The following is a 14,936-nucleotide window of genomic DNA, read 5'->3' as shown; positions in this document are numbered from 1 at the left end:
AGGCAGGATGCAATCTACAGGATTAGGTTGTATCCTTTAGTCAAACTCTCGAGATATAAAAGCAGAGAAGAGGGACCTCATGCTACCAAAAATGAAGAACCAGGAGGGGAACACTTGTTTTTGGACCCAGGGTCCCTGTGCTGAGAAGCTCCTTTGACTAGGTGAAGATCTCTGGCTCCGGGAGAAGGTTTTTGTCATCAGAGAGAAAGCCTTCCCCTGGAGCTGGCGCCCTGAATTCAGGCTTCTAACCTCCTAGACTGAGAATAAGTTTGTTAAAGCCACCCACTTGTGATATTTGTTATAGCAGCACTAGATGACTAAGATACCCTACATCTATCTTTACTCTCCCTAGAGATATCAGGTCCCAGATTACAGTTGCCCCTGGGAAAAGAAGACCTGCCCCCAGGAAGGCTATGTTGCCTAGAACCAGGAAAAGTACAGGTTTGCCTCCCATTGTACAGATGGGTAGACTGACACTGAAGGTATAGTAGTACTTGTTGGATTGTATATTTCACCCCATGGCAGACAATCTCAACCCCTACCCCCATCAGCAGTCACCACACTACCTACTCTCAAGGTTGTTCTTTTATTGGGAAACAGACACAGGGCACATCACAGGGTAGGAAACAGCATGCCACCTGGTGGCAAGACCCAGGACAATAGCAGCCAGAGTCAGGGTCACCACCACGACCAGGCCTAAACCCAGTGCCATGGAGCTGTGAGCAGCAGAGGTCCACCCCGCCATACCATGGTCACTAGTCTTTCCCAGGAAGATCAGTGGCCCCACAGTAACATCTGCTTCTTCTGCCACTGTGAAAAGGAAGACGACACCCAAAGGTTACCTTGGTCCCCTCCCCCTGCTTCAGGGATCAGCTTAGAAGTTGTTCATGCTTTCCCTCAATAGCTGAGCTAGGAGGTTTTGTCCTAGCAGTTGTACTGTCTTCCCTACACCCCCAGTTAATGTTGCATTAGAACCCCAGGATAATGGCAGCATTGTCCTGGCTGAAGCTGACGTGGGAGCTTGGAGCCCCTCCTACTTAGCCCTAAGCTTCCTATTAGAAGGCCTGAAGCCCCAGCCCCCTAGGAGAGAGCAACCTGAATGGGGACAAGAGGCAGCAGCACTTGCTTGCCCATGAATTGACAGCAGATGCCCTAGATGGAGGGGCTGGCGATAGCCCTGGGGCTGTCCTAAGACATACCATGTCTGCGTTTTCGGGAAGAAGACTTCTGCCACTGGCTCATCGACAGCTGCTCTGTGGCGAGCAGCCTCCTGGGAAGGCCTGGCATGGCACAGTCACCCCTGTTACAGCATCCACAGATGTCATCAGTGCCTTCTACTGGGGACCAGCTAAGAAGGAAACAAGAGGCTTAGCAGGGTTTTGTTGCCTGTAGGAAACGTCTGCTAGAACATATATACTGGAAGAGTAGATACAAGAGGTGACTAGCTGGGTTCTACTCCGGTCATAGGATCTGATCTTACCTATTGGAAGACTTGTTGAAGGAACAGGCTTTGTTTAGTTGGTCTGGGACTTGGTTGGCTGGAGTGACCTTTAGGCGGCAGGTGATATAGATCTGGAAGTAATAGCTATCATTAGGCTGTGCCAATGACATCAGCAAGCCAGTTCTTATATAACCCTTAACCCTATCAGGATGAAGAGCCGTGTTTTAGAGATGCAGCACAAGAGTTCAAAGGTTAACTTGCCTAAGATTGCAGAGCAAGTAGCAAATCTGATCCTAGGTTGGAACCCATGATCTTTACTGCCCCAATCTTCCCTGAACTTCTCTACTTAGCATGCCTGACCCTGGGCCCGTTAAGTGAGAACCTCAGGGATGGTGCTGGGGAAATAGAACACTGTTAAATACTTAGCAGGGCTCTTAAGACTGCCACCCTACTAGTTGATGTGCTATTTTTCTTCTTCTCAGGAGGTGTGATCACTGAGTATTGCCCCATTTTTCCACTAAAGAATGGAATGAGGCAAGTTACCTCTGTGACCCCAGGTCCCTAGGTACCATAGAGATCTCTTCAACTAGCTTCTTTGGAGTTCTCATTTCATACCTGAAGTCAGCTCTCTGGCTATTTCCTTAGGCAAGCTTCCCTGAGCTGCTATTCTTCCTCAAGTATATGCCTTCCTGGATGTTGTTAACCTGCCATCAAGTCAGCCCCTCACTCACAGTGACCCCACACACAACAGGAACACTGCCCGATCCTGCACCATCCATGATCAGTTGTAGATCAGACCATTGGGATCCATAGGGTTTATGCTGGCTGATTTCCAGAAGTAGGTCACCAGGTCTTTCTTCCTAGTCTTATTCTAGCAGCTCTGCTGAAACCTGTTCAGCATCATAACCACACACAAGTCTCCACTGACAGGAGTGGTAGCTATACATGAGGTATATTAACCAGGAATTGAACCCGGGTTTCCTGCAGAGAAGGTAAGAATTCTACCACTGAACCACCAATGCCCGCTAGCTGCCCTACAGGAATCTCCTATAGGAATCTGTCCATGACATGTAAACCAGACGATGACTCCAGGCTAGTACCCTAGCCTAGACCTGGCACAGCCACAATTTCTGGGAAATGCTGCTTGACCACCCTTTTCTAGCAAATGCTCAAGAAGGCACATGAATAACTTACTGGGAGCCAAGAGTTCCAAACCCACTTGAGCTCTCAACTACCCTGTGATCATGATCTCCTTATCCCAGTGGGGCTGGTATCCAATCCTACCACCTGAGAATAGGCCCTGGTCCACTTGTCAGAGGCATCTCCAGGTCAGAGTTCCCCTTCATACTCTAGGTAGGCCTTTAACACCTGCCTGCCCAACTTTGCAAGGAAATGGAGCCTCCTAGCTGCAGCCTTCTGCAGAGCCACAAGCCTTGCCCACCACCTAGTGGCTGAGTACATCAGCAGGAAAACTATTTTAAAAACTTGATACCACTTAAGTTCTTTGGGTCTTTTAACAAGCCAGGGTGCACTTCTGCCATCAGTCTTCTGTAAATCTATCTTGCTCTGTGCTTCTAGCTACCCTGTTAGAGAAGGCCAATCCTGGTCTTTTAGCATCCCTATTCCAGGAGGGGAACTGCTTTTATCTTTAGCTTCCTCCCAGTACATTCTTCTGGTGCTACCTGGAGCCTATGATACCCTGGTGGCCCCCCTCTAGCTATTGAATAAGGTTCCTCCTTCTCTCCTATGCTATGGCTCTGCCAAACCATCCCTCCCTGCTGTTGAGGGAGAACTTTCCCAGAGCTCAGGCTACCTCCCCACAATCTCTAGTCATAGTTACCCCCTCCCTCAATTCCTGGAGGTGCAGATACTAGCTTAGTTTTAACCCATGCTGATGGCCACTACCTCTATTAGACTTTTCCCCCATCCTTTACCCACTGGACCACCTCTGAAGTCAGCCTTGACTCCCTACACCCCACCAGGTTCTTTACTCCATACCAAGTCCTTGTAGCACACCGAGGACTGACTTAGGGACCAGGACCCTTGAAGTCTGTTCTTTTATCCCTACCTCCATCCAACCCAGGACTTGCTGTTATCAGAAGCTCCAGGACATCTCACCAGTTATCCTTGATCCTTGCCCCTTCTGTTATTTACTACTCTGTAAATTACATCTGTTATCTGCCATCATGCCAAGGCTGTGTCATGCCAATGTAGTCTTCTATAATCCACACTGCTGACCCCTTAATGCTGCCCAGCAACATGAGCCTCTAGTTCAGTGGTTTGCAAACCTGGCTGCTTATTAGATCACCTGGGAGCTTGAACGACTTTTGGTACATTTCCAACTAAAATAGACCAATGGAGGGATGAATAGTAAAGCGTTAATGGTAGAACCCAGGTGGTAGATACAAGGTGTTTGCTGTAAAATTCTTCAACTCATTACTGTTTACAGATTTTCATAAAACATTGGGGGAAAAGTGATACTAGGCCCCACCCCAATTAAGTGAAAATGGAATTATATACAAGGTGTTTTTTTGACCTTTCCAGGTGATTCTTATAGTCAGAAATTCCTCTTTAATCACATCTCCTGCTGACCAGCTAAACTCACAGCCCCCACCCTACTCCCATATCTCATGGAATTTATGTAAAACCTACTTGAGTTTTTCCTACTAGGATTCTGCCAGCATTTTCAGGCTAGAGGTCAGTCCTTCCCCCCTGTGCTTCCTGCCCCCATCCCTCCCCCGCCTTAGTCATCAGGGGCAGTCTTTAAGTTTCCTCTCCTTCCACCTCCCCCAACCCCACCCCAGTGGTCATGGACTTTCTAGCTTAGTGGGTTCTTAAGGCATAGCCCCCAGACCAGCAGCATCAGCTTGTTATAAATGCAAATTCTCAGCCCACTGCAGACAGACTGCATTCATAACAAGCTGGTCACCTGAGTTTCTGACTCAATGTGTTCAACAAGCCCTCAAGTTGATGCTTATGCACATTCAAGTTTCAGAAACACTGATCTAGACTATGATCAAGTTCAAAAAGCTATCATGTTAAAAAAAATTCTTGCCCCTCAAGAAAACCTCCACGAAGGCTGATTGATACCTACTTTTTGTCAAGTCCTTCACTCAACCCTTCTTCATCTGGGTTCCCGCCCTGCTGATCTAGGCAAGGACAAGGTCCATGGTTGTCAGTCCTCATCTTATTTGAGCTGTCAGCTAAACCTCCTGGGCTCCAATTCTCCTCATTTGTTCTATTCCTACGGCCCCTGGCTCCCTCCTTATCCTTCATGGGGTGTTTCAAACCTGTCTCTAAGAGTTTGTGTTGCCTATGCCTTCTCTGGGAGCCCTGGTGGCACAGCGGTTAAGAGCTCGGCTGCTAACCAAAAGGTCCACAGTTCAAATACACCAGCTGCTCCTTGGAAACCCTACCTCACTAAGCCCATGGCTTTATCTACTTGGAAAGTTAGAACAGGAACAGAGCCATCAACGTTGGTTGCTTACAGGGAGAGCTAGTGAATCACAGCAGGATTTTGAGCTTGGTCAGGCTGACCCTGGAGTTTAGTCTTATTGCAGACTAGAAAAGAAAGAAAAGCTATTACCGTGTTTCTGGAGTCATTAGCAAAGTGGAACACATCCACTGTGAACTGGAGAGTATCTGGCCCAGGTCTGGGGGCTCTGAATACAGAGGAGGTGTCGGAGAGACCGTCCACAAGACAACTGTGGAGAAGCCAAGAATGGTGTTAGAGTCTATATAAGGTGGCTATGGGGTCAACAGGAGCCCCTTGTTATAAATTTTCCCTAGATGTAGCCCAGCCCTCACCCGTGGAAGTCCACAATGGTGTGATGAGGGGACGTGGTCCTGGCTGGTGTCGGTGTGGCCACACAGTGGTCCACAAACAGTCGCAGTGGCATATGGCTGCCCGTGTGGACCTCTGCCTGAAGGTGGGCTGTGTCTCCCAGCTGGAAGGTGGGACTTGTCTTCTCAGTACTCCAGTCCTCTGAAAAGCAGTCAGGGCTTAAAGATGCAAAGAGCTTTCCCTGACAGACCCCTCCCCATCTCCCCTTGCTTACCCTCCATTAGGCGCAGAGAGAAATCCAGCTTCTCCTCCAAGAGCACTGTGGTCCTGAAGGGCACCCAGGTGGGCAGGACTGCCCGGCTGCTTACGTTGCCCTGCCTGGGAGAGGAGCAACAGCTGCTGCCCACCTTCCCCAGGGTTCACCCCAGCCGGGCCCATGTTGGGGGGCGAATCTCACTTCTAACCTACTGTTCAAGAGTCCTCAGCTGTGACCAAGCCAGACAGTCTAAGCCTGCCCCTTGACCTCCCAGAACCTCTATGTCATCTGTAATGGACTCAACTCTTGGGTCCATCCATCCCTCCTGTGATGGCATCTGGGTTGCAGCATGAAGACTGCTACACCTGAAATTAGAAGCTCGGTTTCTAGCAGGCTTCGAACCAGTTAGTTCTGGTTTGGACCCCTGCAGAGAATTTGCATTTCTAACAAGTTCCCAGGCTTTGCTATTGCTGCTGATTTGGGACTAATTCTGAGAACCACTGGTAGAGCAGTGAGTCTCAAAATTATGCATAAGAATCACCTGTGGATCCTATTAAAATGTAGATTCTGATTCAACATATCTGGAGTAGAAATGCAAGCCTAGGTTTCTAGACCCAGATGTGTTCCTTGTTAACTCTAGGGGCTTTGGGGTCAGGGTCTGAGGCAGCAGTCCCTTCTCTGCACCCCTCAGGATTCCCTGGCTTCTACTAAGAGGTAGTCAAATCCCTGATGCATTTGGGAGGATCAAACCAGACCCAATAAGTCCTACTTTCACCCAGGGCTGAGGGCAGTAACTTCAGCCTCAAACTACATAGTCTCTCCCAGCTGGGCTGCCAGGTGCTGCAGGTAGGCAGTAGTCAGGTCTGAGGGTGAGGGGCCTTTGAGTCAGGGCTGTGACAGGCCCGGTCTTCACTGACCTGGGATAGTGGCACTCGATGGGGACCTCAGCGTGGTTAGTCCTCAGGATGGACAGGTTTCCCACAGGGCGGGGACTGTGGAGCAGGAAGGTGCTGTACACTAGAGCATTGTCAGTCACCTGAAGGAAAGACATGGGATTAACCCATCCAGGGTCATGTGCCCAAGGTGCTCCTGACCCAGGGAGGGATGGAGAGGGCAGCCTGTTGGGGGTTGGGCAGAGGGAATACAGACTGTAGTAAAATCCAGCTCTATTGACCTGAATGAGAGCCTGGATACGGTACCATCTTGCACCTCAGGTTCTTCACCTCTGAATGGTGACACCACCAGAGTCTGTCAACTAAGTGCCAAACACCAAGCTGTGCCTGATGACTAGACATACTGGGACAAGCTCGCTCCTCATGCTACCTGACCCACCTCACCACACACAGGTTCCCTTTTCAGGAAAGACCTAGGGCCAAGATAGTTTATTTCACAGGGAGGGAAGCTGCTCCAGCAGTTGCCCAAGGCAAGAAGAGCACAGGCAGGTGCTATTGGGGCAATTTGTACCCTCCAATAGCACTGCACCCAGAGCGCAGGTGGCTGCCTGGCCCTGCCCTGACTGGCTCAGTCTTCCGGGGAGTGTGTCCCGCTCCTCTACTAGCAAATGCCCCAGGCAGAACCGGCTGCCTATTTGTGGAACTCAGTGCCAAGATGAAAATGTGGAGCCCCTCATTCAAGAATTAAAAATTTCAGGACAGTAGCAGCAGAGCATTAAACCGAGCCCGCAGCACAGATCAAACATCTGTGAAGCTGACCCTGGCCCCGGTGACCCTTACCAGGCAAGACTGATAAACCCTGCACTAGCGAAAGGAATTGCCAAGGTTTGCTCCTCATTGGAATCACTTGGGAGTCGGAATACTGAGGTCTACCTCCCGCTCCCCTTTTGATTTAATTGGTATGGGGTGCAGCCTGGACATCAGGATTTTTAGAAGTTCCCTCAGGTGATTCTAATATGTGAAGTTTGGGGATTATAAATAACTCCTGCAGCTCTCTTGCCACCACCTCCACCACCCCACCCCAGAAACAAGGGCCAGGAGTCCTCAGGCAAGTCTGGGGACCATACCTAAGACCAGAGCTCTGGATAAAGGGCTAGGCTTGCCCACACCTACTGAGAGTCCAGAAGGCTGGGGCTTCATGATTGGAGGGAGAACAGGCCCTCCACAGGGCTAGAATTTGGCCCTGGGGAAACACAGCTAGGGCCCCGGGTTCCGGCCATACCTTGCCGGAAGGCCCCTTCCTTGTGGTCTGAGCCTCTGTTTCCCATCGCTCTGGGGGAGGATCTGCCCATGAGTCTCCTTATATGAGCTCTCTTCCAACACCTGCCTCCCACCCTGAGCCCCTTCCACTGGGAACTACCTTCAGGACTGGATTAAGGTTTTTGAGGTTCTTCAGCACAGAGGTGACCATGCAGCCTTCCCCCTCTTACCCAATTCAGGGTGGCCAAGCCATTAAACATGAGTGAGGAGAAGGCAGGTCAAAGATCTGTTTTTCTACAATGATTATTTCTGGGCTTTCTGAAGTGTCAAAAGTCTCTCTTCCATGCAAGTGTCTAGTGCCCCAACCAAGTTCCTGATGTCTTATCTCACATACATACCCACACACACCTCCCTGTAGGCTTTTCTCTCCTGGATTCCCTCCAGGGGGTCCATAAATCCTCAGGAGGAATCAGGATAGGGGTGCTCCTTCTGGCCCAGAGTACACTGCTACCTCTGGACCCCACCCCACCTCCCAGATTCAGGCAGTGAGAGGCCTCCTGCCCCCATCCCCAGGTTCAGGCCTCAGCTGCTCCACCTTCTCCACCCACAAGTGAGAGGGACCTGCTCTAGTCCCATCTTCCCGACTGTATCTCACACTCCATCACTGTCACCTCCACCTCCCATGACTCCCACCCAAGCCAGGCCCGAGGAGGGGGCCCCAAGGCTCACCTGCACGTGGTTGCCACACTCGTGCAGCCCAACCTCAAACCTGATCATGTCGGCAGTGTCCTCAGAGGCTAGGGGCTCACAGTGCTCAGGGCCCAGGGTGAGGTCCGAAGGCCTGACAAGCTTCCCAGTGCCAAAGAGGTTTTTGCTGACAGTGACCACCAGCTGGGCCTCCAGACACTCCACCAGCACAGGTTGTGGGGATGACACAGGGCCACGGGCTCCACCCTGAAGGAGCCAGAGGGGGTGGGGGTAGCACAGCTCTGTGCTTCCCCAGAGCAGAAAGCAGATGAAGAGCCTGTAGCTCAGCCCCATGGTACCTACACAGCCACACCAGCAGAGTGTAGACTAGCACCACCTAGCCATCTTATATCCCCAGAATGATGTCCCACTCACACCTGGGCTCCCACCTGCCTCTCTTCCCCAGCCAATCCAGTGGGCTAGGCCCTTGCTACTCAAAGTGGTCCCTGGTCTAGCAGAATGGGTCTCACCTGCGAGCTTATTAGAAACGCAGCATCTGAGCCCCCACCCAGCCTACTGCCATCAGAATCTGGGTTCTAGTCATCTCCAAGTGATTTGTATTCACACTGAAGTTGGAGAAGCGCTGAGCTGGCAGCCTGGTCAGCCATGAGTTCTAACTCCTTCTCTATGCCACCCCACACATCCAGCCATTTGCTGGCCCTGCTCTCAGGAAGCTCACAGCCTCACAGCCCAGTAGGGAGCCAAGAGCTGTCATTGGGTCCATGGGACCGACCAAGAGAAAGGCCTTGATTGAAGGGTGGGAAGAATTTGATCAGAGATGGAAGGGAGCACATTCCAAGGGGGAGAACAGGAGGTGTCATCAATTAACAGGAAAGAGGAATTTTATGAGTAGAGGGGAGGTGGGTTCAGACAGAGGCAGCTGTGTGAACGGAGGTGTAGAAAGGGGAAATCACTGGTCCGTCTGGGGGTAGGGGGGCACCCAGGAGCTCAGAATTGCCGAAGCATCAGGTCTTGGTGGGTAGGAGATCAGGTGGCAATTTAGGAGGCTGGGGAGGTGGGCAGGAAGGATCAGGAAGGTTCCAGGCTGAGATGCTGGACTTTGCCTTTTGGGCTAGGGAGGCCATGGAAAGATGTTGAAGTAGGTGAATGATCTGGTCAGCTCTGGCTAGGAAGCGGGGAGACTGGAGACAAGAGTCAGGAGGCTGCTGCCCTAGTCCTGATGGGAGGTGGTGGAGGACAGACAGACTCAGAGTTTACTGGCGGCCACTGTGTGCCGGGCCTGGGTGAAGCTCCTTTAGCTCCTTTCCTTTGACCTGATCTGCACAGAGAGCCAGGTGGAAGCTCAGGCTCCAAGCCCACCCCAATGGCTTATTCCTGAGGAAACCCTTCCCTCTGGGCTTCCTGCCTGACAGGCCCAGAAGGAGGGAGCCAGCTGAAGCTGTGGCACTGGGAAAGTCAGCTGGGGACACTGTGTCCTAGGAGTGGGGCCCGCTGGGGGAGGGGCATCTACACACTTGTTACCTTCAGCTGTGTGTCTGCTGGTTGTTCTGGAATTAGGGTGGGGTGAGCTGGGGACCAGAGAGCAGGGCCTCCCTGAAGTCTCATATCTGTCTCCTTTTCCTCCCTGCCATGGAGCTAATCCCTTAGAGGGCTTCAGAAAAAGAAGATATGAAGACATCAGTGAGGGTGGGTGTGAGTGATTCCAAGGGGTGAGCATGTATGAGGAGGTGAGACTCCGTAAGGATGAGGGAGAGGCTGTAGCACATGGGGTGGAGGTGAGCATGTGGAGGGACGTCTGTTTCCCTTTTCCGGAAAGAGGACATGCCTCCTGGAGACCCCCTATCACCCAACCTCACCCCAACCCCAGCCCAGATTCTAGGGTCTTTTGCATTTTGGGGTGAAGCACTGCCCCCTAGTGGCCAGAATGCACCAACCACAAACACATGGCCACTAGTCCAGAACATTTTCCTTAAAATTCCTTAGAGTCCAGATACTGGTTTCTAAAAAACATCACCCTCTAAAAACAGAATCTAGGGTTCCTTAGAGAAATGGCTGGTTCCAGGGCCAGGAAAAGTACCAAGTGAACCTGGAATATCTTGTTATGGCAAAAAAATGCTCAGAAAGTGATGGGGACATCTCAAACCAACTTGAAGGGAGGGGGAAATCCTACTGGCCAAACTGGGGACATTTGTGCATGTATAAAATGAATGATGACATAATGGACTACACGTTGAATAAGAATCCCTGAGCATCCATGCTGATAATAAAGACATATATACACACAAATACACACATAAATGGGAAAAAAAGGAAACCCTTCTGCACAGTAGAATGCTGGCTAATAATCATAGAAGGAATGATGGAGTTAGAAAAAATTTTTTTTTTCAATCATCATGGTAGTAATAGATTTAGGCAAGAATTATTAGTGGATGTTAAAAATTATTTGATGAGAACCAAAACCATTCCTGAGGCCAACTCTTCAGACAAAGATCAGACTGGACTATGGGACATAAAATGATCCTTGTGAAGAGGTGCTTCTTAGCTCAAATAGATACATGAGACTAAATGGGCAGCTCCTGTCCAGAGGTGAGATGAGAAGGCAGAGAGGGTCAGGAGCTGGTTGAATGGAGTCGGGAAGTCCAGGGTGGAAAGGAAGAGTGTGCTGTCACAGTATAGGGAGAGCAATTAGGGTCACATAACAATGCATGCATAAATTTTTGTATGAGAAACTAACTTGAATTGTAAACTTTCACTTAAAGTACAAGAAAAAAAATTTCTTGATGAAAGTTTGAATAAGAACAGCACATTTACACTGTCTCAAAGAATCTCCTCACAGATTATTTATTAATTACAAAGGAATCAATGGCTACTTTAGAGTGGATAAATCTAGCAGACACCACTTTAGCCAAGGTGACAAAGTTAACATAACCGTTAACGGAATAAGCTGACATTTTCAGCCTCCTGATGGGAAGCAATGGGAAGGAGCCCAAATCACGTCTGTGGGACTCCTGCCAAAAATTCACAACCTGAATCTAATCATGAGGAAATATCAGTCAAACCTGTTAAGGGACATTCTACAAAACATCTGACCTCTGCTCTCTAAAAGCTTCAGTGTAATGAAAGAAAGAGAAAGGCTGGAAAACACCAGATTAAAGGAGACTGAAGAGACATGGGAGTCCTTGGGTGGTGCAAACAGTCAATGCCCTTGGCTGCTAACCGAAAAGTTGGTGGTTTGAGTCCATCCAGAGGCACCTCAGAAGAAAGGCCTGGTGATCTACTTCCAAAAAATCAGCCACTGAAAACCTATGGAGCACGGTTCTACTCCGCCATGAGTTGGAATCGACTTGACAGCAAGTGGTTTTTTTTTTGGAAGTGACATGAATCACATGACAACTAAATACAAGGCTGGATCCTGAATGGGATCCTGGAATGGGGAGGGTGACTTGCATAAAGGACATCATAGAGATAATTGTGAGATTTGAATATGGACTGTATATTAGATAATAATATCATATCAACTTTAATTTCCTGAATTTGGAAATTACACCATGATTAAGTAAGAAAACTTCTGTGTTCTCAGGAAATACATGCCGAAGGGGTAAAGGGACATGATGCCAATGGTTTAGAAAAAAATGTGGCTGTATATATACACATATATAAGTATAGAGAGATATACACATATCATATATAAAAATATAAATATGTATATACACACACATGTTGTTGTCAGTTGCCGTCGAGATGGCTTCTGCTCATGGCGACCCCATGTATAACAGAAGGAAATGTTGCTGGGTGCTGTGCCATCTTCATGATTGTCAGTATGTTTGAGTCCATTGTTGTGGCTATTGTATTCACTCATCTCATTGAAGGTTTCCCTCATTTTTGCTGATCCTTTACCAATTACGATCTCCTTTTCTAGTGATTGGTCTTTCCTGATGATGTGTCCAAAGTAAGCGAGGTAAAGTCTCACCATCCTTGCTTCTAAGGAACATTCTGGTTGTATTTCTTCTAAAATGAACGTATTTGTTCATTCTTCTTGCAGTCCACGGTATGTTCAATATTCTTTGCCAGCACCACAGTTCTAATGCATCAATTCTTCTATAGCCATTTATAGATACACGATGTGTATGTACATATGGTGTGTAAAAAAAAAAATCAAAACCTTGGGACCACAGTAGAGGGTCCTTGATGGAGCTGGAGAAAAATGCAGAACAAAATTCTAACTCAAAAAAAGACCAGACTTACTGGCCTGACAGAGACTGGAGAAACCTTGAGAGTATGGCCCCCGGACACGCTTTTAGCTCAGTAATGAAGTCACTCCTGAGGTTCACCTTTTAGCCAAAGATTAGACAGGCCCATAGGACAAAACGAGACTAAAAGGGCACACCAGCCCCAGGGCAAGGACTAGAAGGCAGGAGGGGACAGGAAAGCTGGTAATAGAGAACCCAAGGTCGAGAAGGGAGAGTAGTATTGACATGTCATGGGGTTGTTAACCAATGTCATAAAGCAATATGTGTAAAGTGTTCAATGAGAAGGTAGTTTGTTCTGTAAACCTTCATCTACAGTACAATGAAAACAAGACAAAACCTGTTGCCATTGAGTCAATTTCGACCACAGAGACCCTATAGGACTGGGTAAAACTGCCCCACAGAGGTTCCAAGGAGGGCCTGGTGGATTCGTACTACCGACCTTTTTGTTAGCACTTAACCACTACGCTACCAGGGTTTCCTATATACGGTGTATATACACAGTAAAGCTTGCTAAGGCAGGGATGTGTATAAGGCAGAAGCCTGTCAGAGTAGGAAAACTCAAATATATTCCACTAAAACGAGCGATACAAAAGTGGTAAGACCGCACTCTATCAAAAGTGGAAAACCTGTGAGACACGGAAAAACAAGGCAGTCCCGTCAAGTTCCAGCTCTCACAGTTTTCACTGTACACACAACACACACACACGTACACACACGGAGAAAGAGAGGGAAAGCATATGTAGCAAAATGTTCATATTTGCTCACTGCTGAATCTGGGTAAAGGGTAAATGGGGATTCTGGGTATTATTTGTGCAACTCTTCTGTCAGTTTGAAATTATTTCAAAATAAAAAGTTAAAGAAAAAAAGTACAAGCGAGAAAGAAGACAATGGGATCTATTTTCAGAAGAAGGTTGTTAACCAAGTTCAAGAGCAATTGCTGAAACAAAATAAGAGGTTTCTTGAAATAAAACCGAAGATGTATGAAATCTTTGAGGAAAAAATTACAAAACTTTATTGAACGTCATCAAAGAATACCTAAATACACGAAGAGGTATTTCGTATATATGGAGGAAAACTCGACATCATAAGGATGTCAGTTCTCCCAAATCATAATTTCTGTCAAAACCCCAATAGGTTTTGTGTGTGTGTATGTGTGTGGAACTTGACTGATTCTAAATTTCATATGGAAGAGCTAAGGGCCAAAGATGCCAAGACTTTTGAAGAAAACAAACAATATAGGGAGATACATCCCACATTGATATTAAGACATATTATAGAGTCATGGTAATTAAAACAGTGTGATGTTAGAACAGAAAAGACTAGAATGGATGAGAGAGCCCCCAAAACAGTCACTTGCATATGTGGAAATATGATACATGACAGAGAACAGTTGGACTTTGCAATAAAAGGAACTGTGACAATTATTATCCATATGGGGAAAAATGGGATTTCTACTTTATACCATACATAAAAATTTAAAAACCTGAATGTGAAAGAGCAAATCTTTAAAATTTTTAGAAGAAAATACCATTTCCCTGGGGTAAAATGGTGGCATGGGGGTGGGGTTATTTCTTAAGTAAGACCCCCCCCACCCCAAAAAAAGCACAAATCAAAAAAGAAAAGTGACTTTTTTGGGTACATTCATAATAATGACAAAATAGTTTCCAAAATAATTACCATTTATTGATTATTCACAATATACCAAAGACTGGATTAAGTACCTTAATCCTTACACTCATATAGGGAAACATTATTAGCCCCATTGTACAGCTGAGGGGACAAGCACTCAGAGATGTTAAGGAACTTGCCCAAGGTCACACGGCCAGCAAGGACCCAAACCAAGATTCAGTCCCAGATCTATGGGACTCCAATTCCTGTTTTTCTACCTCTACACCTTACTGTCCCCAATAGTTTACAATCACATTAATAACACCCAATGAGGGGGTGGTGGTGGAAGAGATACACCCAGATACACAACTCCAGCGCAAAGAAGTATTAAAAGTTAACGTGCCTGTCTCCCTGATTAGCTCATATTAGGTATTCAGTAGGTGCTTAAAAAACAGTTCTTTCCTTTTTGCCTATCACCCTGGGAATGGCTGGCATGTGATAAAGAATAAGAATAGCCACAAATTGTGAGTCAGCTGGAAAGTGCCAGACACATATATGCACACACAGATGATCCCACTGCCATTTCATTAATTCCGGAACCAAGCTTTAGCTGGAGGGACCCCAATGGTTTGAGATTGGCACATTTTTTGAGCAGTGGATGAGGTGAAAAGAAATGTCATGGTATAAAAGGAAAGGGGTTCTAGAGTGCATGGGAAGCTTTTCACTATCTCATTAT

General features: G+C 47.6%; 1 protein-coding gene across 1 annotated transcript; it reads right to left on the bottom strand.

The window, feature by feature from the left end:
- Positions 1–586: 586 nt before the first annotated feature.
- On the bottom strand, positions 587–8,675 carry ZP3 (zona pellucida glycoprotein 3). The gene is made up of 8 exons (XM_004385942.1): positions 8,364–8,675; positions 6,399–6,517; positions 5,500–5,603; positions 5,249–5,426; positions 5,028–5,145; positions 1,481–1,572; positions 1,200–1,348; positions 587–810 (listed from the first exon to the last, which is right to left on the bottom strand). Exons 1-8 carry the CDS (start codon positions 8,673–8,675, stop codon positions 587–589), a joined length of 1,296 nt encoding a protein of 431 aa, XP_004385999.1.
- Between the last annotated feature and the right edge of the window lie 6,261 nt (positions 8,676–14,936).

Source organism: Trichechus manatus, unplaced genomic scaffold (genome assembly GCF_000243295.1).
Source record: "Trichechus manatus latirostris isolate Lorelei unplaced genomic scaffold, TriManLat1.0 scaffold00151, whole genome shotgun sequence".
Lineage (NCBI taxonomy): Eukaryota > Metazoa > Chordata > Mammalia > Sirenia > Trichechidae > Trichechus > Trichechus manatus.
This window is presented reverse-complemented; position numbering and strand designations above follow the sequence as displayed.